The 27,015-nt window shown below is 33.2% G+C and overlaps 7 protein-coding genes and 3 pseudogenes across 10 annotated transcripts, besides 28 other annotated features; 3 read left to right on the top strand and 7 right to left on the bottom strand.

Annotated features, from left to right (window-relative positions):
• Nucleotides 1-6,460: part of a mobile genetic element that runs on past the window's edge.
• TVAGG3_0117420 (protein of unknown function, DUF4108 family) lies at nucleotides 367-756 on the bottom strand (the record flags this gene model as incomplete). The annotated part of the gene is made up of 1 exon (XM_051223402.1): nucleotides 367-756. The coding sequence occupies one exon, from the start codon at nucleotides 754-756 to the stop codon at nucleotides 367-369; it is 390 nt and encodes a 129-aa protein (XP_051108388.1).
• TVAGG3_0117410 lies at nucleotides 821-2,053 on the bottom strand (annotated as a pseudogene). The gene has a single exon. A coding segment is annotated over exon 1 (1,233 nt).
• On the bottom strand, nucleotides 3,221-3,455 carry TVAGG3_0117400 (annotated as a pseudogene). Its single transcript has one exon. A coding segment is annotated over exon 1 (235 nt).
• On the top strand, nucleotides 3,474-3,893 carry TVAGG3_0117390 (uncharacterized protein; the record flags this gene model as incomplete). The annotated part of the gene is made up of 1 exon (XM_051223401.1): nucleotides 3,474-3,893. One exon carries the CDS (start codon nucleotides 3,474-3,476, stop codon nucleotides 3,891-3,893), a length of 420 nt encoding a protein of 139 aa, XP_051108387.1.
• On the bottom strand, nucleotides 5,425-6,036 carry TVAGG3_0117380 (protein of unknown function, DUF4106 family; the record flags this gene model as incomplete). Its single annotated transcript, XM_051223400.1, has 1 exon — nucleotides 5,425-6,036. One exon carries the CDS (start codon nucleotides 6,034-6,036, stop codon nucleotides 5,425-5,427), a length of 612 nt encoding a protein of 203 aa, XP_051108386.1.
• Nucleotides 6,461-8,177: 1,717 nt separating the features above from the next.
• Nucleotides 8,178-8,750, bottom strand: TVAGG3_0117360 (protein of unknown function, DUF4106 family; the record flags this gene model as incomplete). The annotated part of the gene is made up of 1 exon (XM_051223399.1): nucleotides 8,178-8,750. The coding sequence occupies one exon, from the start codon at nucleotides 8,748-8,750 to the stop codon at nucleotides 8,178-8,180; it is 573 nt and encodes a 190-aa protein (XP_051108385.1).
• Nucleotides 8,751-9,219: 469 nt separating this feature from the next.
• Nucleotides 9,220-9,669: a mobile genetic element.
• Nucleotides 9,670-9,839: 170 nt separating this feature from the next.
• On the bottom strand, nucleotides 9,840-10,115 carry TVAGG3_0117340 (integrase core domain-containing protein; the record flags this gene model as incomplete). Its single annotated transcript, XM_051223398.1, has 1 exon — nucleotides 9,840-10,115. One exon carries the CDS (start codon nucleotides 10,113-10,115, stop codon nucleotides 9,840-9,842), a length of 276 nt encoding a protein of 91 aa, XP_051108384.1.
• Nucleotides 10,116-11,793: 1,678 nt separating this feature from the next.
• Nucleotides 11,794-11,863: a mobile genetic element.
• A 119-nt stretch (nucleotides 11,864-11,982) lies between these two features.
• Nucleotides 11,983-12,090: a mobile genetic element.
• A 139-nt stretch (nucleotides 12,091-12,229) lies between these two features.
• Nucleotides 12,230-12,338: a mobile genetic element.
• Nucleotides 12,339-12,727: 389 nt separating this feature from the next.
• Nucleotides 12,728-12,836: a mobile genetic element.
• Nucleotides 12,837-12,975: 139 nt separating this feature from the next.
• Nucleotides 12,976-13,085: a mobile genetic element.
• Nucleotides 13,086-13,225: 140 nt separating this feature from the next.
• Nucleotides 13,226-13,334: a mobile genetic element.
• Nucleotides 13,335-13,976: 642 nt separating this feature from the next.
• Nucleotides 13,977-14,084: a mobile genetic element.
• A 142-nt stretch (nucleotides 14,085-14,226) lies between these two features.
• Nucleotides 14,227-14,335: a mobile genetic element.
• Nucleotides 14,336-14,571: 236 nt separating this feature from the next.
• Nucleotides 14,572-14,781, top strand: TVAGG3_0117250 (uncharacterized protein; the record flags this gene model as incomplete). Its single annotated transcript, XM_051223397.1, has 1 exon — nucleotides 14,572-14,781. The coding sequence occupies one exon, from the start codon at nucleotides 14,572-14,574 to the stop codon at nucleotides 14,779-14,781; it is 210 nt and encodes a 69-aa protein (XP_051108383.1).
• A 456-nt stretch (nucleotides 14,782-15,237) lies between these two features.
• Nucleotides 15,238-15,570, top strand: TVAGG3_0117240 (uncharacterized protein; the record flags this gene model as incomplete). The annotated part of the gene is made up of 1 exon (XM_051223396.1): nucleotides 15,238-15,570. One exon carries the CDS (start codon nucleotides 15,238-15,240, stop codon nucleotides 15,568-15,570), a length of 333 nt encoding a protein of 110 aa, XP_051108382.1.
• Nucleotides 15,571-15,794: 224 nt separating this feature from the next.
• Nucleotides 15,795-15,832: a mobile genetic element.
• Nucleotides 15,795-15,832: a terminal%2Cinverted (terminal inverted repeat of Banshee-A3 transposon ID:TVAGG3_0117230).
• A 1,175-nt stretch (nucleotides 15,833-17,007) lies between these two features.
• Nucleotides 17,008-17,044: a mobile genetic element.
• Nucleotides 17,008-17,044: a terminal%2Cinverted (terminal inverted repeat of Banshee-A3 transposon ID:TVAGG3_0117220).
• Nucleotides 17,045-18,033: 989 nt separating this feature from the next.
• Nucleotides 18,034-19,964: a mobile genetic element.
• Nucleotides 18,039-18,282: a mobile genetic element.
• Nucleotides 19,965-22,049: 2,085 nt separating the features above from the next.
• Nucleotides 22,050-22,086: a mobile genetic element.
• Nucleotides 22,050-22,086: a terminal%2Cinverted (terminal inverted repeat of Banshee-A3 transposon ID:TVAGG3_0117190).
• A 407-nt stretch (nucleotides 22,087-22,493) lies between these two features.
• Nucleotides 22,494-22,521: a terminal%2Cinverted (terminal inverted repeat of Mariner transposon ID:TVAGG3_0117170).
• Nucleotides 22,494-23,800: a mobile genetic element.
• TVAGG3_0117180 lies at nucleotides 22,574-23,704 on the bottom strand (annotated as a pseudogene). The gene has a single exon. A coding segment is annotated over exon 1 (1,131 nt).
• Nucleotides 23,773-23,800: a terminal%2Cinverted (terminal inverted repeat of Mariner transposon ID:TVAGG3_0117170).
• A 171-nt stretch (nucleotides 23,801-23,971) lies between these two features.
• Nucleotides 23,972-24,009: a mobile genetic element.
• Nucleotides 23,972-24,009: a terminal%2Cinverted (terminal inverted repeat of Banshee-A3 transposon ID:TVAGG3_0117160).
• Nucleotides 24,010-24,177: 168 nt separating this feature from the next.
• Nucleotides 24,178-24,214: a mobile genetic element.
• Nucleotides 24,178-24,214: a terminal%2Cinverted (terminal inverted repeat of Banshee-A3 transposon ID:TVAGG3_0117150).
• A 1,172-nt stretch (nucleotides 24,215-25,386) lies between these two features.
• Nucleotides 25,387-25,424: a mobile genetic element.
• Nucleotides 25,387-25,424: a terminal%2Cinverted (terminal inverted repeat of Banshee-A3 transposon ID:TVAGG3_0117140).
• A 1,097-nt stretch (nucleotides 25,425-26,521) lies between these two features.
• Nucleotides 26,522-27,015: part of a mobile genetic element that runs on past the window's edge.

Here is a 27,015-nt window from a genome sequence, read left to right as displayed (position 1 = left end):
TAAAGTTCTGTTTCTGGGAATATGACAAGAACCATAAAACATTACAAAGAGCAGTCTTAAAATTTGTCAATGACAGACTTGTTGACAGAGATGACGCCGATTGGAAAGATGAAGTCCAACAAAAGTTCTTAGAATGCAAAGAAGACACATGCGCTGTTCTTGAAGATGAAATAGAAAACAGAATAGATGAGCTATTAAAGGACAAAGAACTTTTACATAAATATGGTTCTGAGAAATTTGACATACTCCACCAGAGAAGAAGAAGAAGAAAGAAAGAAAAGAAAGAAAAAAAGTAGAAAGAGAAGAAAGAACCTGAACCAGTTCCAGAGAAAAAGAAATTTGACATGTAAAAATAAAATTTTATTTTTAGAACATTTCTGGGTCAATGTCAATGTTCTCTTCCTCTTTAGGAGTAAACACTGGCTTAGACTCTAAAATCTTTTTACCCAATTTACCTTGAACTTCTACAACTTTAGACTCATAATATTCATAGTCGTCTGTCTTCTTTGGTTCATAAGGTATAACAAGTTTGTATGCTTTGCCTTCTTTAAGGTTTGAGAACCTTCTGTCAAAACTTTCTTTGACTGTTAACAAACCTTCTATGTCTAAGTCTTCAAATTTCGCACCATTTTTAGTCACAATAGCAAACTTAACTGGTTCGATGTTCCAAACTTTGCTGAATGAAGACTTTTCAAAATGGTAGAAGTAAACATTCAAATATGTGAATGGGTCTAGTTCTTCTTTAAGTCCTGACATGTACTTGTTTACTGAATATATTTCGTCATCTTTTCTATCGGATAAAAAATATTTTTTTTAAAATTTACTCAGAAAAATTTTCTTTGTATATACACCATTCTGTACGTCTAAAAGACTTTTGACATTTGCCAAGAATGTTCGTTTAGAAGCTGCATATAACCATATTCTTGACAATATTGTTTATATTCATCATATAAAGACTTTTCATCTAAACACTCAAAGTCGCTTTTTCTATGAACAGTTCATATACACTCTTGTTTGCTTCTAACAATGTTTGTCTCGCTTCGGTATGTGGAATTTGTCTTGGATTGAACTTAGAAATATCTAATGTCATGAAATATGAGAACAAGTGGTTGTAAAAGTCAGATGTCAAAGTTTTCTGCTAAGTCGTCAAAATATTCTGTATCTTGCATATGAGAATCTGACGTTCTGACAACTACATATCTTCTGTCAGAACTTTCTAACTTCATCGGAACAGCATTGTTTGAAACCATAATGAAGTTTGCAACATTTTCACAAACTCTTTGGTCTTTATACTTTCTTTCAACAACTCCAACTTTATCTGTTATAAGACTCTTCAAAGCATCTGAGTTTAAAACTTTTGTTGTATCTATACTTTGAAGTTCATTGCAAACTATAAGTTTCATATTCTCAATTGAAGAGTTAAATTTACCGCAGATGTTTTCTAAGTTTGTCATATTCGGATTCGAATAACCTTCTAACAGTTTGCACAAAATATCTGTAAAGAAAGTATTCTTACCTGTTCCTTGTTTTCCAATTATAATGAGAGCGGTTTCATTTTTAGCACTTGGATGTTGTAAGATGTTTGCAAACCAACATAAGATATACTCATAAACCTTTTCGTTTCCATTGCATATAATTCTTTGACATTCTAACCAAGCTTCTTTAATATTTTCTTTCCATTCTACTTGTTCATATTTATATCCAGTGAAGATTAGAATAGAAGTTTGGAGAAGGTGTATAAAACTTTATACCACGAACTGAAAAATCTTCAAGTTTTGACAATAAGATATCTCCAAGCATCTAACATCTTCATGCCAACTTGTACGACTTTTATTTTTCTTAAGTTTCTGTCTACATTCTTGTTCAGACACTATTGTTGCTCTTGTTTGTTAAAGACAACATCCCATTCTTTCATGACATAAATTCTGGGGCAGAGTCAACATAAATGACTAAACGTTTCAAATTCTCGACTGCTTTGTTATAGTCTCGAAATGGACACACATTTCTGAATGCTTGAGAATTCATAAAAATCTGAAACATCTATTCTGTACATTTTTATAAAAATAAAAAAATATTATTTTTTTATTCTTGACTTTGTTGTTCCATTTGTTGCATTGTTGTTCTTGAGCTATTTGTTGTTGAAGTTGTTCTTGTAATACAATACTTTCACCAGTTGCATCTTCCAATTTCGAAACTTTCTGCCGTCATTGACAAATACATAGGACATAAAAGTTTTACAGGAAACAAAGTTTGCGTCAACTAATGTCAACGTTATTACTTGCCAAAGTGTTTGAGTTCACAAAGGTTGAAATTCTGCATTCGAATGAACAATAGGCAAACCAGCAGAGAAAGATATGTTTATACGCATAAGTATCTTTTGGTCATAATAGTTTCTGTCGACATTCGAATAAACACTTTGAACCTAAGTTTGAAATATATAAGATTGGTGTGCTTAATGTCAATGGAATAGACATTCCATGTATGACACCTTTTCCTGTATAGGAAACTGTGGTAGTAAAAACCAGATATAAGTTTTGTATTATAGCTCATATCGTTTTAGTAAACTCAGTCGGACATCCAAACATAATGAAAACCTGCTCTAGTTGCAGCACATGTTACACCCGTACTTAAAGTATTAAATAAGTCAACAAAATCTGTTGGTGGTATATCTGAGTAAGTATCTTCAAAGGAGTATTTTTTACCATCAACAATAAAAGTCTTCTGGTGTCAAAGAGCAAAACAGGCTTTAGTCGTCATTGTGTTTAAGGTTAGTTTACAATATCGTCCTTGAGGACTTTGTAAGTTTGTTGTTTATAGAATTATATGACTCAGGGTTTTTAGTCGTAATAGTATAAACCATTATGTCTTCTGCCATTTACTTAGCAAATAAATTTTAATGAAATGTTGTGGTCGTCAAATATTTTTATAACGTCTGGGAAACTATTTTTAAGTTCAACGTTTCACCTCCTTTCATAAACGTATATCTTGTCAATGACATTATATGAAACACCACAGCAACCAATGTCGGGTTCTATTTCTTTGATGTTTATATCGTCTGCCTCTGTCAAAAGTTTCAATAGTTCTTTCAAAACTTCATGAGGTGCAATGACATATGAGTTCACTTTACAGGGTTGTGTTCGACCAAGTTTAACATTATACTTAAAGCTTGACAAATCTTCTCCTGAGTTTGAAGTTTGTCTTTCAGTTGTTGGTAGTCGTTTCAAATATCTGCAACAGAACTTAAGTCTCTGTTAACTTCAGGATATGTTGGTTCTTTTACAGGAACAATTTATACCATCTTCGTCTTCGTATGGTTTCCCCACTTCAACATCTCTGTCTTTGACATTGACAATAACACTTTGACTGTTTGTTTGAGTTGGTGAATTTAACTTCACATCTGCCACCGCTATTAAACCTTTTGAAACACTTACGCTTCTATTTTTCGGAAATGACATTTTACTTAGAATAAAAAGATGGACGTATTCGGATATCTCTTCGAATTGAAGCAGAACAAAGTTTATACTCACAAACAATACAAATACATTGACAGAATAGTTCTTTACACAAACAATGGAAAATGTTATAGAATAGCAATATTTGCTGAACCAAAATATTTTCATAAAGCAAAGAAAGTTGGTATAACTGAAATGGTGAAAGTTCTTGAAGCAGACAAAAATATAACTTCAAAACTGACCGATATTACTAAAGGAAAGTTTATCTTACAATATTATGTCAAAACTGGCGTACTGTCAATATTTGACGGAGAGAAGTCAGTTCAAGAACAACTTACTGACCTGCTGCCAAAATCTGCTCGATGGAAGCTGTCGTTATGCCAATCTGAGGAGCCCCAGCAGGTTTCATCGAACGAATCTTCAAAAGAGCATCTTCCGTGAAAAGTGCTATTGGTTTTGTAAACTTCTTTGCTCTCAATTCATCTGGACCGTCTCTGTCACCAGTATATTGTATTTGTACAGTACCAACAGTTGAAATACCACCCATAAAGTCTTCTGAGTCAGCAAATGGAATGCCAAGCCAAAAGTTTGAACGGTCTCCATTTGTATATTGAGTTTTTTGACCTCCTGTATGAGTCCATACTTTCACATATGGCATAATAGAACTTTGCATTTCAGGGTTAATAGTTGGTGTGAAGTTGTTGTTAAAGTTCATAGCATCTAATGTCAAGTTGTATGACCTCATATCCTCAACTGTAGAATATTCTTCTCTTGGATAATATTTGCCATCTATGTTTATATGATATTTAATACCAGGGTGTAAACAAGAATAGTCATTTATAGTTCGTCTGAACAGTACAAACATAGTATCTGCATGTTTCATTGCAGTTGTTAAAGCAATATCTGTTCTTGCACCTGCGGCTCCTGGATTTTGGTTTCCAACTTCACCTGCAAAGTCTTTGACAGATATTTGGTGTATGGGGAACATAAGTGGAACTGCAATATATTTGGCAGCTAAAGCATTTGAAATATCTGGGTCCAACATATAGACTGCAAGTCTGCTTTCTATTCTCTTGCATTCAAATTTTTCGCATGTGAACTTAACTGGGTCCCAAGCAGTTCCAGCAGCATTGAAATAATAGTTTACTTCATTGTTGAAGTTTGAGAAACCAAAGTCTAAGTCAACTTTGTCTTTGCAAAATTTCGGCGAATGACGTTTGATTTGTTCCCTTTACGTCTGTAATAGTGAATGGGTCTTGTGTTGGTGCAATGACTAAGTTATTTTTGCTTGGAGTAAGTTTCAATAGAAATTTTTCCTGCCCAGTTTGGTAAGTATCTTAAAAACCTGAAGATGAGGAAAGATGACAAGGAACTCTAAGTTTCAGTTTTACTTTGGTTACTGCTGCTGCAGTTTGTCCAGAAAGGTTAACATAAACTCCTGGAACGTTAGGGTCAAGTCTTCTTATTTCTCAATAGTTGCATACTGGTCTGTTTGTTCTCTAGCTTGTGGTTGTACTGAGTTTCTCAAAGCGAACCATTCATAGTTTGCCCATGTTACTGTTTGAACTAAGTCAGAGTTAGAATATATCTTATATCCATGAAAACTTCTGGAGCATATTGGTATCCGACATAGAAAATTCCATTGCAACCTTTCTTGTCAGACAACTTGGCAGAAGGTTTTATTTCAATGTCTTGTTCCACGTATAAGAATGAGTTGTCAATAGAAATAATATGAAACCTGTCGCAAGCAATATCTACTGTTGTTGAAGAACCTTCTCCAAACTCACCTACGTTTCCATAAGAAACAGCAGTTGTATATTCGTAAGTTCCAGGAACTATTTCTGACCTTCTAATGGCATTGTCGCATTCGTTATACCATTCGGAAACATTTCCGTTCATGGCATCAAAACTGTTGGCGTTATATTCTGAGCGGCGTACATTTCATATGGGTAAAAATATAGAATAGTTGGATTTATATGTCATAATAGAACCCACTCGGACCAAGCTTTACTTTCTTCCTGACTGAGTTTTTAACTCTTCTTTTTCCTTCATTGCCACTACTTTCACTAGATGAAGTTACTTCTTCACTACTTTCACTTTGTTCTACTCTTCTCTTCTTCTTTGGTGTCGCTTTTGGTAACTTGCCCTCTGCTTCAAGTTGTAGCATCTTTGCCTCATGTTCACCTAGTATGTTGTAAATTTCCCATGTCCTTTTTGCCTTTGGGCTCTGGTCGCCCATCTCAGGTAACCTATATCCTAGAAAGATTTTGTCATAGTTTGTATTTGAGTCTTCGCTTATTGTTTGCATGACTCTTTCCTGAGTTTCCGGTTCAAGCTCTTCAAACAGAGCTTGTCCATATGGAATAAGCTCGTTTCCAAATATATGTTTTTGTAGCCATTCTGGTTTTCTTTCCATGTAACCAATAATATCTTTTGTGAATGGGAAAGCTTTTACCCAACGTTTCAGTCTTGCGTCATTTATTTCTGTAGTTGGTTTTATTTTGTCATGGAACATGTTTTTCAATACTAACATTTCATTTGGTACTGTCCATTTGAGTTTTCTTAAATATTCATCCCTTCTCATTTCATTGTCTGCAAAGTAAGTTTTTATGACATTTTGCAAACTTTCGTTTGCAAGGTCATGTATAATAGGTTCTCTCCCTAACTCTCTTTCTAAACTCTTCACCAAATATACCATCTCTATGGTTCTGTGTAGTTCTTTGAGATAAATGTTCTAGAACGTCAGGTGTTATATTTCCCTCAGCCATGTTCATTTCATACTGGTCCAAAATATCTGCATCTTTCATATCTTTCAATGGCATTAAAGCCGCGCTGAAAATACCCGTTATATCTGGTTCACCATTCACTTCCATTGCGTCTACAACTTCTTGGAATTGAGGTTGTAAGTTTATGAACCACCTATCCGGATTAGCTTTATGACCCCATCTCATTGTAGTTCCATAGTCTGCAGAAACAAAAGTAGGTTTGTTTCCATATTGGTTAGGTTCTGAATGAACTTTAAACAATGTTTCATTTCTATATGTTTTGTTGAAATTTAACCTTTTATTTTCACCGAGTTCAGCCAAAGATTGAACGTTATATGGTCGTAAGTAAAAAGGATTATTGTATTTGCGTACATTTTCTTTCAGTACTTCCATTCTATGCTGAATATTTTTATCTGTTTGGAGTCTTTTGTATGTCGGTGAACATTTTTCGATATTCTTCTACTATGTCAGCCGAATTTTTCTTAGACTCTTGGAAAGATTCCATATTCGCCGCATACACTTGTTGAGGGTCAAGATTTTTCGGCTGTTCCAAATCTTCATCTAGTTCTGTGAAGTTAGTTTCCAAAGGAGGGACTTGTTCGTTTCCTTCAGGCTCTTCTAGCTGTTGTTGCTGAACTATTTCTTTCTTGTCTAGTTGTATCTGAACTTCTTCCTGTGGAGTTTCTTGTACCTCATCTGCTGGCATTTCATATATTCCGAGACCGTTTTTAAAAAGTTCCCTATCTAAGTCATCCGGACTCATAAACCTTTCTTCTTTCGTTCCGTCTCTATTTTTTACGCGTTTCATGAAGAGAATTGAATTATCATTTAGCTCTGACATCAAATATCTCGGAGTAAATTCATCCATGTCATTTGGATGATATGCTATTAAATCATATCCCTTTGCGAGCTTGTATTTTCCAGGTTTGAGATTATATCCGATTTGATGCTGAACCATAAAGCTAAATAGGTTCGGGTCAGTATTTCCTTCCTTGAACTTTCTAATAGCTTCTTTATATCTGTCACTAAAGTCAAGAGTATCTGGGTAACCATAATCTTCCTTAAGCATTTTTAAGGATTCTTGGTTTCCTTTTTCTCTACTTCTTTTATGTCCTTGCTCTGTTTGTGGTTGCTGTGCAGGGTTTTGAACTGTTGGTTGCTGTGCAGGGTTTTGAACTGTTGGTTGCTGTGCTGGATTTTGAACTGTTGGTTGCTGTGTTGGTTGTTGTTGTGGTGCTGGATTTTGAACTGTTGGTTGCTGTGCAGGGTTTTGAACTGTTGGTTGCTGTGCTGGATTTTGAACTGTTGGTTGCTGTGTTGGTTGTTGTTGTGGTGCTGGATTTTGAACTGTTGGTTGTTGTGTTGGTTTTGGTGCATGCCTGTGTCTGTGTCCATGTGACGATGTAAATGTTTTAGGTAGTCCTGGTGCAGGTGCTTCTCTTGGAGGGTTTGGTGGTATATAAGTTCCACCAGCTGGCACATATGTTCCATCTGCAGCATAATGTCCTACCTGACTTTTCGTTTTTAAGAAAGCATTTACTAGGTCTGTTTTGGTCTGTTGTAACTCTTTTTCTTGACTTTCCACAACAGTTGCTCTAACGGCGTCATAGGCACTTTGAACTGCCTGTCTCGTTGCTGCATCTGTTATTTTCGTCATATTTTGTGCTACTTCTCTTAACTCTTTGTCGAAACCTTCAGACTTCAGTTTCTTTCCAGATGAGAAGTCGTTCACTAGTTTCACCTTACTATGAAGAGCTTCGAAGGCATTCTTAAAGTCAGCATTCATTAAAGCTTCATTTGAACTGTCTTCATCCGCTTGTATTTTTGTCCTTATTGACCCTATAAGTTGGGCTGCTTTATCGTTGGCTTGGGCATCTAACCAGTCATTGTTAGCTTTTATATATTCTGCACTTTTCATTGCCTTTTGCATGGCTGCGTCGTTATTTTTACTTTCTTGTGCTTAGTTTTCATACTGTACGGTTTGGTTTTGCAACTGTAAAAGTTTTTCTGCCTTTACATTTGCTTCAACTTCTTTTTTATACTCATCGCTATCCATATATGTCTTCAGGGCTTTTTGTTTTATCTCTTCATCTTTCAGTACTTTATATTGAGTAGTATGGTTTTTCAAATTTATAACATCTTGTTTCATTTTTGCTACTTCTGCTGCTTTTTCTGACACTTTTTTCGCATATTCCTCTGTACTTAGTTCTTTCAGTTGTTCTTCTTTCTTCTTTTTCTCTACGTTTAACTCATTGAGTTTCTTTGTGTGTCTGTCATATTCTAGTTTCTTTTCGTTTTCACTTATTTGTTTCTGTATGTCTATGTTTGACTTTTTGACATCTGTTATTTGATTTTTGAGTGAACTCAAATTCATTTGACTTTGAGGGTTATAAGCTGTTCCGTCTGCAGCTCCACCATAGCCTGCCATTTTCGCTAAAAGTGCCGCTCTTAAACCCCCACTCTGTGCACCAATAACTCGGTTTAAAAGCATAGGGTTGCTTGACATTTGTTGCAACATAGTGGGGTCATTCATCATTTGTTGTTGCAACTGTTGTTGTGGTGTCAGTTTTGTTGCATGCTAAGTTCGGTCAACGATAGAAATTGAGGGGAAATTAATCGTCGAGGAAGTACGATTATGTAAAGTAAAAATGTTGTGGGATTTTTAATATTATATATTATTTTATAATAAAATTTTTGTGAGTCATTTTAAGAAGCACATATAATTTTTTGAATTTAAAAATTAAAGGAGTGTCAAATGAATTTATCACTTAATTTAATACTCAGATTTCTTAAAATTAATGAAAAAAAGGTTTTCTGAGAACTTTTGAGAATGATTTTCAAATTCGCATATTGAAAATATATAGGTATTGAATGAAATTCAAACTCTATAATTATTAAAATTCTAAATTTTTAATAAAAATAACTTTTCAGATCAATATGATTTTGAATGGTGGAGTAATAAGTATAAAAATGCCTACGATTTTAAGGAGGGAATTGTTCCTTATGAGGTATACATTATAACTATATACCTCACAAGGAACAATTCCCTCTTGATAGCTGGGAAACTTTCTCTGATTAACATATCATTTGGAGAAAGTTTCCCAGCTATCTATTAGAAACTAAAGGCTATGAGGCATTAATATATAATCAGTGCCTCATAGCCTTTAGTTTCTTATTAAAAACGAGAAAACTTGTTCGAAATGATAAACAATTTCGAACAAGTTTTCTCGTTTTAAGGAGGGAATTGTTCCTTATGAGGTATACAGTATGAATATATACCTCATAAGGAACAAACCTTCATACAAAGTTGTCACGCTTAGTTTCAATTTCATATTATTACAACCAAAATTTTGAACTAACTATAAGGAATGAAAGGGTAATGGATACATATTATTAATACATATCTCTTACCCTTTCATTCCTGCTATTAATCCGAAAATCTTTGTTTGCATACGATTTGATGCAAACTTATTTCTGACATTTCTGGCAGGGAGACGAGGATTCTATCAACTGATCTAGAATCAGTTCTCCCAAGTCATCTTTTACTTATGGAAGATAGCTATTTATTTAAAAAAAAGAAAAGATAATTTAGTAAATTAAAATTTTTATTCGTAAATTAGTTTTAATGGTTTGGAATCTCTTTGGTCTGTACCTTGCCATCAAGCTGAACCTTCCACATTGGATTGTCTCCTTCTTTCCAATGTGGAATTTCGTTGAAGCACTCTCTCGGCGTCATTGGTCGAAATCCCTTGCGGGGTAATGTTTTGTGAGGCACTGTGTTGTAGTTTTCGCGGAATTTGTTTAATTTTGGTTGAATTTCTTCGACATCTTCTCTACCTCGTAAGTTTCTCTCTAAAGAAGGCCAAAGCCTTTCGATCTTACCGTTCTGCCGAGGCATATGCGGTAAGGTATGCCTTATTTGGATGTCATTTGCCATGAGCCAATTATAAAATTGGCCCATGTTTTCTCCACCATTGTCAGCCCAAAAACAAAACGGTTTTCCATAGGAATTTATCGTTTTTTGGGCAACTATGGTGGTTGAGGAAGAACTTTTGTTTGGTAACAGCTCTAATGCCAATCGGAATCTTGATTTATCATCAATTATTCCGTATGTTGGCAATTGCTGAGATCCAAACAAGAAATGCACGTCAACGTGCCATATCGGAAAAAGAGTCCAAGTGAGGGGAATTAAAATTCCCCTCGCTTGGACTTTTCATATATAGAGAAATGCCAGACATGATTTGCAAATGCATATAGATACAACATACTTAGAACTATCATTGTATGTAAGTACGTTCCTGATTCGAAAACATGTTGATGATATTTTCAATAAAATGTGGTGTAATATTTTTCTGATGGTTATCACTTTTTTCTTCTTTGATTTCTAATAAACTATAAATATTTCTGAGCTTGTTGTATGATATAGAAAATGTTTTGATATCCATGTTCAATCTCCAGTACATTTTCTGTATTCCGCATTTATATTCTTCATAAGCTTTGAGCACTTTTTGTAAAATTTCTGGGAAAATTTCTTCTTTTGGCGGACCCGGTTTAAATTTTGGTGGGGGCAGACCGGATTTCAAAAAAGCACTTTTTAAAGTATTTTTTGAAACGGCTCTAAATTCACATTTAATATAATCTTCATAGGGAACTCTTTTGCAGGCAACTAGATAATTGAGTTTTCTTGACTCCAATTTTTCTTTTGCCTGAATAAGCCACTCGCAAGGTACATGAGGCCTATATCTATCCATTAAAAATGTTGGACCAAACCGATATTAGTTTTTCAATTTTATTTTTTTATAAAAATGATATAAATCTAAAATAAATATATGTTTATATTGCGATATTTTTGAATACATTTTTTTAATTAAAGTTCTCAAAAGTATTCTCAAAAGTGATTTTTTAAAAATATATCCAATTAAATAACTAATTAAAAGTATTATATTTTTAAAATTAAATAGTTTTTCGATTTTTTTGAAGGAATTGAGATACTTTCCCCGACGATAAAATTGAGAGGTTTACATTTTGACTGATCTTAGCATGCAACAGTTTTACTATTGGATGTTTCAATGCTCCCTTCCTCTTACGTATATTCTTACGTAGCTTACGTGGCATTTTAAGTGAAGTTAAAAAGCGGTTTTTGACAGATGTTTATATGACACTTTTTGTTCAGCACAAAAAACTACTCGGTCAAAGTGTTGTCAGTTTTGTAAAATAACCGTCCTATCTCATTCTATAAGGGAGAAAAGGCTTCTCAAAGTATACTTCCTTGGAACGCCTGTAACTTTTCCTGTAGCGACGATAGACCCTTACTTGTCCGGACAAAGTTATACTATTTTGAGTGCTTTAAAAAAAGTCAACGGCGACGACTCTCAAAAACCGTTGTGTAAAAAGTTTTACCGTTGTACAAAAAAGTTCATAGTTCATTCAATATTTGAGATAAACCGTTTTTTCCAACGGTAACTATTAAATAAAATAAAAAATAGAGGGGGTTACCGTTGACGAAAACCGTTTTTATTCAATATTCATTTTCCATAAACTTCTGGTCAGTTCATTTTTGTCTAATGCAAGACCACAGTAGTAGTGTTATATACGAAAACGATAAAAACAGTTTGACAGAAAAGTGACGACTTTACGTGTCAAAAATATAAAAAGTGATATTTTATTCATCATTATCTTCTTCATAATTTATTTCATATTCTTCGTCTTACCAACAAAAGATGGAATGTGAACAATGCGGGCAATTTTTAGGCCATTTTGGCTTGGAACTAGAGCCTGCGAGGTACATGATAGTATCAGTACCTCACAGGCTCTAGTTCTCTATATGGCGCCGAGAAATTTTGGTGAAATGTGGTCGCATTTCACCAAAATTTTTTCGGCGCCATAGGATGAATTGGAGGGTGAGAGAATTATTTCATACAATACTACTCTCACCCTCCAATTCCAAGCCAAAATGGCTAAAAATTGCCCGCAATGTGAACAATTGCGGGCAATTTTTAGCCATTTTGGTTGGAACTAGAGCCTGCGAGGTACATGGATAGTATCAGTACCTCACAGGCTCTAGTTCTCTATATGGCGCCGAGAAATTTTGGTGAAATGTGGTCGCATTTCACCAAAATTTTTTCGGCGCCATAGGATGAATTGGAGGGTGAGAGATATTATTTCATACAATACTACTCTCACCTCCAATTCCCAGCCAAAATGGCTAAAAATTGCCCGCAATGTGAACAATTGCGGGCAATTTTTAGCCATTTTGGCTTGGAACTAGAGCCTGCGAGGTACATGGATAGTATCAGTACCTCACAGGCTTAGTTCTCTATATGGCGCCGAGAAATTTTGGTGAAATGTGGTCGCATTTCACCAAAATTTTTTCGGCGCCATAGGATGAATTGGAGGGTGAGAGATATTATTTCATACAATACTACTCTCACCCTCCAATTCCAAGCCAAAATGGCTAAAAATTGCCCGCAATGTGAACAATTGCGGGCAATTTTTAGCCATTTTGGCTTGGAACTAGAGCCTGCGAGGTACATGGATAGTATCAGTACCTCACAGGCTCTAGTTCTCTATATGGCGCCGAGAAATTTTGGTGAAATGTGGTCGCATTTCACCAAAATTTTTTCGGCGCCATAGGATGAATTGGAGGGTGAGAGATATTATTTCATACAATACTACTCTCACCCTCCAATTCCCAGCCAAAATGGCTAAAAATTGCCCGCAATGTGAACAATTGCGGCAATTTTTAGCCATTTGGCTTGGAACTAGAGCCTGCGAGGTACATGGATAGTATCAGTACCTCACAGGCTCTAGTTCTCTATATGGCGCCGAGAAATTTTTGGGGAAATGTGGTCGCATTTCACCAAAATTTTTTCGGCGCCATAGATGAATTGGAGGGTGAGAGATATTATTTCATACAATACTACTCTCACCCTCCAATTCCAAGCCAAAATGGCTAAAAATTGCCCGCAATGTGAACAATTGCGGGCAATTTTTAGCCATTTTGGCTTGGAACTAGAGCCTGCGAGGTACATGGATAGTATCAGTACCTCACAGGCTCTAGTTCTCTATATGGCGCCGAGAAATTTTGGTGAAATGTGGTCGCATTTCACCAAAATTTTTTCGGCGCCATAGGATGAATTGGAGGGTGAGAGATATTATTTCATACAATACTACTCTCACCCTCCAATTCCCAGCCAAAAATGGCCAAAAATTGCCCGCAATGTGAACAATTGCGGGCAATTTTTAGCCATTTTGGCTTGGAACTAGAGCCTGCGAGGTACATGGATAGTATCAGTACTCACAGGCTCTAGTTCTCTATATGGCGCGAGAAATTTTGGTGAAATGTGGTCGCATTCACCAAAATTTTTTCGGCGCCATAGGATGAATTGGAGGGTGAGAGATATTATTTCATACAATACTACTCTCACCCTCCAATTCCAAGCCAAAATGGCTAAAAATTGCCGCAATGTGAACAATTGCGGGCAATTTTTTAGCCATTTTGGCTTGGAACTAGAGCCTGCGAGGTACATGGATAGTATCAGTACCTCACAGGCTCTAGTTCTCTATATGGCGCCGAGAAAATTTTGGTGAAATGTGGTCGCATTTCACCAAAATTTTTGCGGCGCCATAGGATGAATTGGAGGGTGAGAGATATTATTTCATACAATACTACTCTCACCCTCCAATTCCCAGCCAAAAATGGCAAAAAATTGCCCCCAATGTTGAACAATTGCGGGGCAATTTTTAGCCATTTTGCTTGGAACTAGAGCCTGCGAGGTACATGGATAGTATCAGTACTCACAGGCTCTAGTTCTCTATATGGCGCCGAGAAATTTTGGTGAAATGTGGTCGCATTTCACCAAAATTTTTTCGGCGCCATAGGATGAATTGGAGGGTGAGAGATATTATTTCATACAATACTACTCTCACCCTCCAATTCCAAGCCAAAATGGCTAAAAATTGCCCGCAATGTGAACAATTGCGGGCAATTTTTAGCCATTTTTGGCTTGGAACTAGAGCCTGCGAGGTACATGGATAGTATCAGTACCTCACAGGCTCTAGTTCTCTATATGGCGCCGAGAAATTTTGGTGAAATGTGGTCGCATTTCACCAAAATTTTTTCGGCGCCATAGGATGAATTGGAGGGTGAGAGATATTATTTCATACAATACTACTCTCACCCTCAATTTTAATTACTTAAACTCATTCTATTTTTTTGACATGTAAATGTCACTTTTACTGAGATCTGACACAATGTCAGATCTCTTTTTTTCGTATATAAGAGTAGCATGACTGACAATTCTTTACAAAAGCTCTTTAAAGGTCAAACACTTATATCCTCATACTTTACTAGTATGTCCAAAGAGGTTACACAAGTTTCAGTCCAATCAGACTCCAATCAGACACAAATTGAAGCTCAAATTCAACCAAAAGAAACTGCAGAAGTCGAACAAACATCAGAGCAACCTTCAGAACAAACAATAACACAACAAACTACAGAAGCTCAAGTTGTTTCAGTCCAATCAGACTCCAATCAGACAAAAACATACGCAAAGTTCAACTAAAAACTTACACTCCTACAGAACCAGAAGGTGTCTTCTCATTCTCAACAACAGAAGCAAGATATAGAAGACTCATTGCAGCTTATCCAAACAATTTCCTTAACAGACAACAATGACTATGATAGATATTTCAAAAGTATAATAAAACCAGTCGAAACATTAGAAAACAAAGTTCAAAACCCGACAGTAATGGTTGACTTTTTCTTGTCGAATTTGCTTTATGTTTCAACTATGATATCTCTTCAGCAATTGACGAGTTCATTATTTGCTGTGAACCAAACTTAAGAGAACAGCTATATGAAACACTCAACGACTTTCGTCCTTATCCTTTAACTTACAATTGGAAAGAAGATGAAAACAAACGCGGTTCTTTCTCCTGGAATCTTTTCATTGTTGCTCCAGCTGGTGTAGCTGCACATCCATTCGAAATATATCCAAAATTGCATTACGAAAAACAATATGCATATTATAACAACAGCCGCTTTAGATATTCCTGAACGGATACCAGATGGAGAAGAAGTTTCAATAATATCTGTTCAAGCAAACCGAGTTGCAATGCCACTTACAGTATGCAAATTCACTCACTCAAGCAGACAATTCTATCAAAATCTTGAGTTCGTTTTTACTGGCACAGCCAAAATGCTTCTCAAAAAACCAGAACAAACCAAAATAACCATCTTCTTATCTGGTTATTGTGAAGATGAAGACAATTCGGACGAAGAAGAAGAAGAGGAGGAAACAAGCGAAGACTCAGACGATATCCAGTTCATTTCCATCCGTAAAAAACATTAAAGCAAACATTTCAGAATAAAAATTTTAATTTTAATCTAAACAAAAATTTTTTATGGGCTAGAGGGCGCAACGCGCCTGGAAGCCCCACCTACCTGACCTACCCGACCAAATAATTTTGGAACTCTGGGGGACATGTAAAGTGTCAAATATTTTTGTAAATTGTCATAATTGTTAGCCAAAGAATACAAGTATTTATTCTTAGGTTCCAAAATATTATTTAAGATTGTTGTGAACAGAAATTCATCAAAAGTGACACCTCAGAAAAGCTAAAATATTGAATTTTTGGAACTTTTGATAGAGCACGTTTTTAAATATTAATTAAAGTAAATGTATATTTTGTAAAGATTCTTTTTAATAAAAAATAAAATTTTGAAGAAGAACACAAAATCTTCTGAAAAATAATATCACATAAACTCATATTATTTTCTAATATATAACTATTTTATATAAAAATCAAATTCAATGATCTTAAAAGCGAATGATAAACCTCAAAATTTACGAATATAATGAGTGGGAATATAATGCTTATCTATCATAAAACCATATGAAATATCAATTTTTGCTTTACGCCTAATTTTTGACGACAATTAGCAAAAAATGTTAGATGTTAACACTCAGTCCATTTGAATATGAAAAATAAAATTGACTTTGATTAAATGTTTTTATTTATCATGCAATTCTTCTTGCGACCAAAGATTTGAATAAAATTTCAAAAAATAAGATAGCTTAAAAAATAATATACGGTAGTGTTTACTAATAGATGAATAGTATATAAATTCTATTAAAATGGATTTGATCCAAAAAAATATATAAAATTTGATCATAAATTAAATCGTTTTAAATTACTTCTTCATTTAAATTATAACAATTATTTTTGGTTTTATATTTTTTTGGATCAAATCCATTTTAATAGAATTTATATACTATTCATCTATTAGTAAACACTACCGTATATTATTTTTTAAGCTATCTTTTTTTGAACTTTTATTCAAATCTTTGGTCGCAAGAAGAATTGCATGATAAATAAAAACATTTAATCAAAGTCAATTTTATTTTTCATATTCAAATGGACTGAGTGTTAACATTTAACATTTTTTGCTAATTGTCGTCAAAAATTAGGCGTAAAGCAAAAATTGATATTTCATATGGTTTTATGATAGATAAGCATTATATTCCCACTCATTATATTCGTAAATTTTGAGGTTTATCATTCGCTTTTAAGATCATTGAATTTGATTTTTATATAAAATAGTTATATATTAGAAAATAATATGAGTTTATGTGATATTATTTTTCAGAAGATTTCATTCTATATGCCTATGAAAAGTACTCTCAAAACTAACTTTTTCCTAATTATAATTAAATCTAGAATATTGTATTATGCTTAGTATTATTTCATTTTTCTCATTCAATTTAGAATTTACAAATGTCAAAAAATTGAGAGCTGTCACTATTGATGAATTTCTGTTTATTACAAGATTGCTAATATACATAAATAGAGGGATTTTATATCATTGTTCCAAAGGATTAAAAAAATTAAAAATATGAAAAAATTATGGATAATTATAAGTTAAATACAACTAACCTCCTAATGTCTGATGCATTTATATGGGTACCAAAGGTTTTTAGTTAAAATCGAGAAATGATTTTTGAAAATCTTAGCCTCATCTCCATTTTAATGGGTTGAATTACTAGGTTATCTATCTTTTTATCTCTTATAATACTGTATCTCTTAAAGAACTCAAATGTTATAGTATCCTTATAACCAGATATGTCATAATACTTAGGAGGAATGAGAGTTTCTTTAGCATTGCAAATAAACTGCTTGTTATCATGAGCTATGTTGCTTGTTGCAATAACATTTAAAGCTAATGGAAGATTTCTGATATGATACTCAGTAAAATAATAGTCTTTTTCATTACGTTCATAGACAAATTCGAAGTTTGAAATTTGAACGGTCAAAGTTTTTAAGTCTCTTATATGCTGTTTTAAACCTTCTGGTATGTCTGGATCATCACTATGGAATTCATCATATTCATCATAATCTAGTATGTAATCCATATGAATATAGTCACTAAGAGATGATTGGTATGCTTGGAATCTCTTAATAAAGTTATCAATATTACTTTCTGCTAACATTCCATAACTTGTTTCAGTTATTTTGTATCTTTCTTCCTCCGTTAACGTGTTCATTTCACTAAGTAAGTCAAGAGCTTGATGTGAAAATTCACCGAAGAAGTTATCAAAAAGGGTACTAAACATACCATAATGAAAATTTATAACACCTATACCTAATGGTCTCCTGACAAACTTCATACAATTATCTTGAGTACTATAATATATCTCAAAGTATTTCTTATACTTTTCATCAGTTTTAGAGAGAAGTGTATCCGTTATTTCCTTCGGTGTTAATTCAGGCATGATATAACAGAATGTTGGAGGTACTTCAGTGTCATCGTCTTCAAAAAATGGCACTAATAACATCATAAACTCGGGTAATTGAATGTTGATCTTTCTGATTTCAATGGCTTTCTTTGCTGGGTATTCAATGAAATCACGTGGTAGCTTAAATGTTATTGAGTTGTCTTTGATGACACCATCATTCATTACATGTTCATAGTATAAACCGTTGCTTTTCGACATTTTATATATAGGTAAAAGATGGAAAAAGTCATCAATCAAGTTGATAAGATTTTACATGACGGAGCGAGAAAAAATAGCAAAGAACTAAACAATGCATTAATTATGCCCTTTTCTGATGATTATCCCTTTTGTACTAACGGAGTGTATTTCTACTGTGGAAAGATGGGTTCAGGAAAGACTTATGGTGTGATTAGACATATCATGATAACAGATAGGTTTACAAAGACTCCTTATTATGACTCAATTGTAATCTCTGCAACATCAGGAACGATGGACAAAACTGCCAAAACATTTATGAGGCAAGTAAAAGCACCAGTACTGAAGAAAGACAATAAGGAACTTATGCCATATTTACAGAAAAATGTCAAGATGAAGTCAAAGTATTATGCAATAGTTGAGTTCATAAAGAGTAAGTTTGAGAAGATATCAGAAGAAATGGAACATATATTAACTAAACATCAACTCAGAAGACCTGATGGTAAGTTTGAGTACAAAAAGATTGCAATGTATATAGTGAAGAAACTCAATAAATATCCATTCACAAAGTATCCTGTAATGCATGAAAAATAGCGTGACTTCATTTTTGACAGTTTACAAATGTAAAGTGTTGCATCCTTAAAAACTTGGAAATATATACATTCATGAATTATCTTGTATATTAATTGAAAATCCATAAAACCCTAACAATATTTTTTCTTAAAAAAAACTATAAAAATATAAATAAAATTAATCGTTAAATAAAAATATTTGATATTAGAATTTTATTGGAAAAATAAAAACTTAATATTTTAAAGAAATACTTAAATACTTGAATGTTTTAACTTTTACATTATCATATAGACTCTCAAATTATTAGCCATTTTGGCTGAAAACTATGGTCTGCGAGTACATAGATAGAATCAGTACCTCGCAGACTAGAGTTCTCTATATGGCGCCGAAAATTTTTGGTGAAATGTCGTCGCATTTCACCAAAAATTTTTCGGCGCATAGGAAGAATTGGAGGGTGTGAGATACTATTACATGCTATAGTACTCACACCCTCCAACTCCCAATCAAAATCGCATAAAATTGCTACTTATCTTCAGATTACCTCCCATTATAAAATATATCATTGCTATCTCATCGTACTATACTTCCACCCTATTGTATTTAAAATATAAAATTTTTTGATAATATATTTTTTATATCTTGAATTTTCAAAACAATATATTCACAGATAATATAATGGGAAATCTATCTCAACCTAGCCTTAAAGTACCAAACTCCTGCTTGCATTCTCACTCACAAATATTAAACATCCATCTCCAAAAAACTAAATTCTTCACAATTTTTTAAAATTGAGAACATAAAAAACGTATGCATTCAATAATTTAAGATACTAACAAATATTAAAAACTTCAAAATATCAATATTAACGTTTTTCAATTAAAAAATATCATTTTGCTTTTCAATTCGAACATAAATCTTAAATATTTTTAATTAATATCTGATTTACAGCATTATTATCCATTTATAAATCTGACAAATAAATGACAAAACCATCAGAAATAGTGTCACTTTTTGTCAAAAGTGAAGTCACGCTATTTTTCATGCACAACACATTCACAAAGTATCCAAGTAATTCATTGCTTGTTTTTGATGATTATGGTGGTCATGATTTGCTCAATAATCCTCGTTCACCTTTAGCAAACTTCATCACAAAAGTGAGACACTACAATTACACAGTAGTCATTATCTTATATACGAAAAAAGGAGATTTGACAGAATGTCAAATCTCCTCAAAAAGTGACAGTTTACATGGCAAACAATTGCGAGCAATTTTTAGCCATTTTGGCTGAGAACTAGGGTCTGCGAGGTACATAGATAGAATCAGTACCTCGCAGACTCTAGTTCTCTATATGGCGCCGAGAAATTTTCGTGAAATGCAACGACATTTCACCCAAATTTTCTCGACGCCATAGGATGAATTGGAGGGTGTGAGATACTATTACATATAATAGTACTCACACCCTCCAAAACCTCGAAAATCTCAAAATTTCCTGCAATTATCATCAACTTTGCATAGCACAATCGGCCAAAAATTCATTCAATTGTCCTTCTTCTCAATATTTCTTAACTCTTTCGATTTCTTTCAAAATATCTTTCAATAATCTTTCAATGATAAATATTATACAAAAACGATTAGTATGAAACTTTTTTGCATTTTAAAAATATTTTATATTTCTGTTTTTATTTCAATTTTTATTTTTTTTTTTCCTTTTTTTAGATGAAACTTATTTGTTTACCAATATTCCTTATTTTATAAAATTTTTCAATTGAATACTACAATAATTTTATCTCTCCTTTATTAAATTTTCGATTTTTATGTTAATTCTAATTCTTTGCACTATTTCTTGTCTAAATTTTTATTTTTAATTTAATTTGACACATAATCATCCTTTTAATTTTCGATTCAAATCCTTATCCTCTTCATTATTTTTCAATAATTTTTTATCGTAATTTGTAAAATTCGTTCTTTTATAGCTGTTTAAATAATCCAAAAACATGATATTTATTATTGTTAATTATTCCTAATCATGTTTTTTCCATTAATTTTAATTTTTTATTTTCTGAACCATTTAAATTAATTTTGTTAAGAATATTTTTTCAATATAGACTTCTAAAATAATTAAATTATTCTCAAATTCTCACAAATTATTTCATTTCAAATTTGTTTAAAATGAATTTGTACACCTTAGTTGATTCAGCTTGGCTTGAAACAGCTCTAGCACAGATTCAAAGGCGCACACCGTTAGCCATTGTTCTCACAAATGTTCCATTAGTCAACAACACTATTCGTTCATCAATTAACAAGATAACATTTTACAAAGCTCTCTTATGTAATAGACTAATTACTATTGAAGAGTACTTACATCATACATACAAACTTCAAGAGTTTACTACTTTCTACATTAAATATAATAATCGACTCTACGAGTGTTCATCCATTTTGAAACACAGAGATGACACTCTCCTTACCGATTATTTGATATTACAAAGTTCAAACGACTCTCGTATACAGGAAGAACCCTCATCAGCCAACGCTCCTCTTCAACGCCAGCTTTCATCAGCCAGCACTACCAACTCTGTTCTACAGCAACAGCTGTCAACAGCCAACGCTCCTCTACAAAGCCCACTTTCTGCCAACACCCCGCCACAACGCCAGCTCTCTGCCAACTCTCTTCCACAGCAACAACTCTCTGCCAACACCCCTCTTCAGCGCCAGCTCTCTGCCAACACCCCTCTTCAGCGCCAGCTATCTGCCAACTCTCTTCCACAGCAACAACTCTCTGCCAACACCCCTCTTCAGCGCCAGCTCTCTGCCAACACCCCTCTTCAGCGCCAGCTATCTGCCGACACTTCGGCACAGCAACAACTCTCTGCCAACACCTTGGCACAGCAACAACTCTCTGCCAACACTTGGGCACAACGCCAGCTCTCTGCCAATACTCCTCTTCAACGCCAGCTCTCTGCCAACACCTCGGCACAGCAACAGCTCTCTGCCAATACTCAGCCTCAGCCTCACTCATCTGTGCCTATTCCTCTTAAGCGCGGGAGACCCAAAGTTAATGTACCAAAAGATCTTAAGGTAACTATTAGAAACCTAATTGAGCAGCATGGCCATCTTGGAATAATCTTCGCTTATAACAAAATAAATAAAGATATCGAATATGACAAATTGTTGCATGCTACGTTCGGTCAAAATGTAAACCTCTCAATTTTATCGTCGGGGGAAGTAACTCAATCTCCATTTTTCAAAAATATATTCTTTAAATATTGAATTTAAAGTTATTTTGTAATAAACAGAAATTCATCAAAAGTGACAGCTCTCAATTTTTTGACATTTGTAAATTCTAAATTGAATGAGAAAAATGAAATAATACTAAGCATAATACAATATTCTAGATTTAATTATAATTAGGAAAAGTTAGTTTTGAGAGTACTTTTCATAGGCATATAGAATGAAATCTTCTGAAAAATAATATCACATTAAACTCATATTATTTTCTAATATATAACTATTTTATCTAAAATCAAATTCAATGATCTTAAAAGCGAAGGATAAACCTCAAAATTTACGAATATAATGAGTGGGAATAGGCGTAAAGCAAAAATTGATATTTCATATGGTTTTATGATAGATAAGCATTATATTCCCACTCATTATATTCGTAAATTTTGAGGTTTATCCTTCGCTTTTAAGATCATTGAATTTGATTTTTATATAAAATAGTTATATATAGGGTGTCCAAAGGTGTGTTTAGCACAAACCTGAATACTGCGAATAGAAATAAACAAGTTACATATATATAAAGTTTATTTAAATATAATCACCATTGGATTCAATCACGCGTTCGCAGCGATCGATCCAGGCTTGAAAGACACGCTTTAAATCATCATGAGAAAATTGCTCAAATTGCTCTCTTACAAAATTTTCAAGATCATCTGGACTCGCGAATTCGCGTCCTTCAGCTCTCTTTTTTAGCGTGCCGAATAAATAAAAGTCAGAGGGTGCAATATCAGGTGAATAAATTGGGTTTGGAACAACTTTGACATTGTTTTCCACCAAGTAATTCATTACCTTATGACTTTTGTGAACTCTTGAATTATCAAAATGAATTGCAAACTTTTTTTTTGTTGTTTTGGATTTCTCAAACTCATCAGAATTGATAATTTGAGTAAGAACATTGTCAATTAGATACTAGGCATTCATCGTATTAGGTTTTTGAAAGAATATCAATAATGCGATGATGCCATTCACGCCCAAAAAACCGACAACATCATCATTGGTGTGTCAATTTTTTTCTTCGGGAATGTTTGCGGATTTTCATCCTTCGGGATCCACATGTTTTGGCTTCTGTTGCATATTGAAACCAAGACTCGTCCCCTGTTACTAAAAAGCGAAAACTTCTTGGATTGATACGCACGCAATAGAGAGAGGAGCTCTTTCGAAGATTGGACTCTAGATTTTTTTTGAACTGAATTAAGGTTGTGCGGAACCCAACGTGTATACGCTAGTTTGTAGTTAAATAATTGTGCAGATAATAACTGACTGTTGTACGTGGTATCTTTGTCATCTCCTCTATCCTTCTGAGTTGATGCTCTTGGGTCTTCATCTAGCGCTTGAAGAATTGCTTTGATTTTTCTTTGATCCGGCGATTTTTGTCAATTTTTATAATGGGCGCCTTTTTGTTCATGAAGTGATACATCCTAACATGATACGTTACAGTGGAATAGCTAGGAGCATCCATACCGAAGCATTTTACCAATGTCTCGTAGATTTTTTTACAGTCTTTGCATTTTTTTGCAAGAGCGAGGATGTTTTCTTTATGATTCATTAAAAAAAATGAAAAAAAATCCCGCCAAAATTTCCCGCGAAACCGCCTCTTGTCTCAAAATTCATTTTATATCCCGGCATGGCGCCAAAATACAACATACTCATCATATACATATATTCATATTTTTTATTATATATTTATAATCAGCATATATCTCCTTTAATAGTCTCATATAGAGCGCTGTGCTAAACGCACCTTTGGACACCCTATATTAGAAAATAATATGAGTTTATGTGATATTATTTTTCAGAAGATTTTGTGTTCTTCTTCAAAATTTTATTTTTTTATTAAAAAGAATCTTTACAAAATATACATTTACTTTAATTAATATTTAAAAACGTGCTCTATCAAAAGTTCCAAAAATTCAATATTTTAGCTTTTCTGAGGTGTCACTTTTGATGAATTTCTGTTTACAACAATTTAATTTGGATTATAAATAGGCTAATACAATATTTAAAAATGAGAAAAAATAACTTTTCAAAGAACTTTTCATAATCTCAAAGAAAAAATTTTATTCAATAATTATATAAATTAATTAACATTCATAATGGAATTGGATTTTTTTATAAAAAATTGGTCCTACTTGTAATAAACAGAAATTCATCAAAAGTGACAGCTCTCAATTTTTTGACATTTGTAAATTCTAAATTGAATGAGAAAAATGAAATAATACTAAGCATAATACAATATTCTAGATTTAATTATAATTAGGAAAGGGTTAGTTTTGAGAGTACTTTTCATAGGCATATAGAATGAAATCTTCTGAAAAATAATATCACATAAACTCATATTATTTTCTAATATATAACTATTTTATATAAAAATCAAATTCAATGATCTTAAAAGCGAATGATAAACCTCAAAATTTACGAATATAATGAGTGGGAATATAATGCTATCTATCATAAAACCATATGAAATATCAATTTTTGCTTTACGCCTAATTTTGACGACAATTAGCAAAAAATGTTAAATGTTAACACTCAGTCCATTTGAATATGAAAAATAAATTGACTTTGATTAAATGTTTTTATTTATCATGCAATTCTTCTTGCGACCAAAGATTTGAATAAAAGTTCAAAAAATAAGATAGCTTAAAAAATAATATACGGTAGTGTTTACTAATAGATGAATAGTATATAAATTCTATTAAAATGGATTTGATCCAAAAAAATATATAAAATTTGATCATAAATAAAATCGTTTTAAATTACTTCTTCATTTAAATTATAACAATTATTTTTGGTTTTATATTTTTTTGGATCAAATCCATTTTAATAGAATTTATATACTATTCATCTATAAGTAAACACTACCGTATATTATTTTTTAAGCTATCTTATTTTTGAACTTTTATTCAAATCTTTGGTCGCAAGAAAGAATTGCATGATAAATAAAAACATTTAATCAAGTCAATTTTATTTTTCATATTCAAATGGACTGAGTGTTAACATTTAACATTTTTTGCTGTTGTCGTCAAAAATTAGGCGTAAAGCAAAAATTGATATTTCATATGGTTTTATGATAGATAAGCATTATATTCCCACTCATTATATTCGTAAATTTTGAGGTTTATCCTTCGCTTTTAAGATCATTGAATTTGATTTTATATAAAATAGTTATATATTAGAAAATAATATGAGTTTATGTGATATTATTTTTCAGAAGATTTTGTGTTCTTCTTCAAAATTTTACTTTTTTATTAAAAAGAATCTTTACAAAATATACATTTACTTTAATTAATATTTAAAAACGTGCTCTATCAAAAGTTCCAAAAATTCAATATTTTAGCTTTTCTGAGGTGTCACTTTTGATGAATTTCTGTTTACAACACTACTTAACTTTTTGAGAGAATTTGGCTTTTCATTTTTTATTATGAGTAGACCAACCATTCCTTCTTGGTGGTTAATTCAAACACGCGAAAAACCTGAATCTCGCGAACTCAATTATTTAATTGCGTGTAAGCGAGTTCCATACGAGGATGAAATGAAGTGTGAATTTAGATCAATTTCGAAAAACACACTTAAAGCAGCATACACAAATGCAAACTTAACGCCCCCAAACGTTAAACCTGGTCCGGCACCAGATGATATTACTCCTGAAAATTTGCAATATGTTCTCCAAAAATTTCAGGAATATAAGTGCGGAATCCAAAAGATGTTTTGGCGTTTAAACATGGATCAAAATGTTTATTCAGTTTCCTACAATAAACTCAGAAGAATTTACAGTATTTTGGAGATCAAAGAACCAAAAAGTGACAGGCCCCCTCAAAAATATTATACGACATATGAAGCAACAAAACCTGATACCATATGGCATGTAGATGTTCATTTTTTATACGGTTCACAGAGGTTACCTGTTTATGGTATAATAGACGATAAATCTCGGTTTTTGTTGGCTTTAAAAATTTTGCCAAATAAATCTTCCGAATCTACAACAAGAGTTGCCGAAGAAACGATTGGCTTATATCAAAAGCCATTTTGTTTCTGGTCCGACAACGGGGGAGAGAATATGGGCCAATTTTATAATTGGCTCATGCGAAACAGCATTCAAATCCGCCACACTCTCCCCCATATGCCGCGCCAGAACGGCAAGATTGAAAGGCTCTGGCCGTCTCTTGAAAGAAATGTCGGCCGGTCTTCAAATGCAAAACAAATTCAAGAATTTCTTGATAAATTCAGGAAAAATTACAACTCAGTACCACATAAAACCCTTCCCAAAAAGGGTTTTCGCCCCATGACTCCAGAAGAGTGTTACAATGAGACACCACATTGGAAACAGGGTGAAACGCCATTTTGGAGAGTTATGATTGATGGACACTTCGAAATCAAAGAAATACCGAACCATTGAATACACAATTACGAATAAACGCTTAATTTTTATAAAAATCTTATTACATTTTTCCTGAATTTTTAAATTGTACAATAAAGATGGAAGGCTTTGGGGTACATATTAATATAATATACCTCAAAGCCTTCCATCTCCACTACAAATGGGAGAAACTTTGTCCGAATAGTTTAACATTCGGACAAAGTTTCTCCCATTTTAAGAAGGAATTGCAGGGTAAGAGGTACATAGTATGAATATATACCTCTTACCCTGCAATTCCTTCTAGAAAGTTCCAAAACTTTGGGTTAATTGCAAGACATTAACCCAAAGTTTTGGAACTTTCAAGTGGAGATGGAAGGCTTTGGGGTACATATTAATATAATATACCCCAAAGCCTTCCATCTCCACTACAAATGGGAGAAACTTTGTCCGAATAGTTTAACATTCGGACAAAGTTTCTCCCATTTAAAGAAAGAATTGTTCCTTATGAGGTATATATTCATACTGTATACCTCATAAGGAACAATTCCCTCCTTAAAACGAGAAAACTTGTTCGAAATTGTTTATCATTTCGAACAAGTTTTCTCGTTTTTAA

This window comes from Trichomonas vaginalis, chromosome IV (genome assembly GCF_026262505.1).
Source record: "Trichomonas vaginalis G3 chromosome IV, whole genome shotgun sequence".
NCBI lineage: Eukaryota > Parabasalia > Trichomonadida > Trichomonadidae > Trichomonas > Trichomonas vaginalis.
Note: the sequence above shows the minus strand (reverse complement) of the source record. Positions and strands in the feature narration are given on the sequence as shown.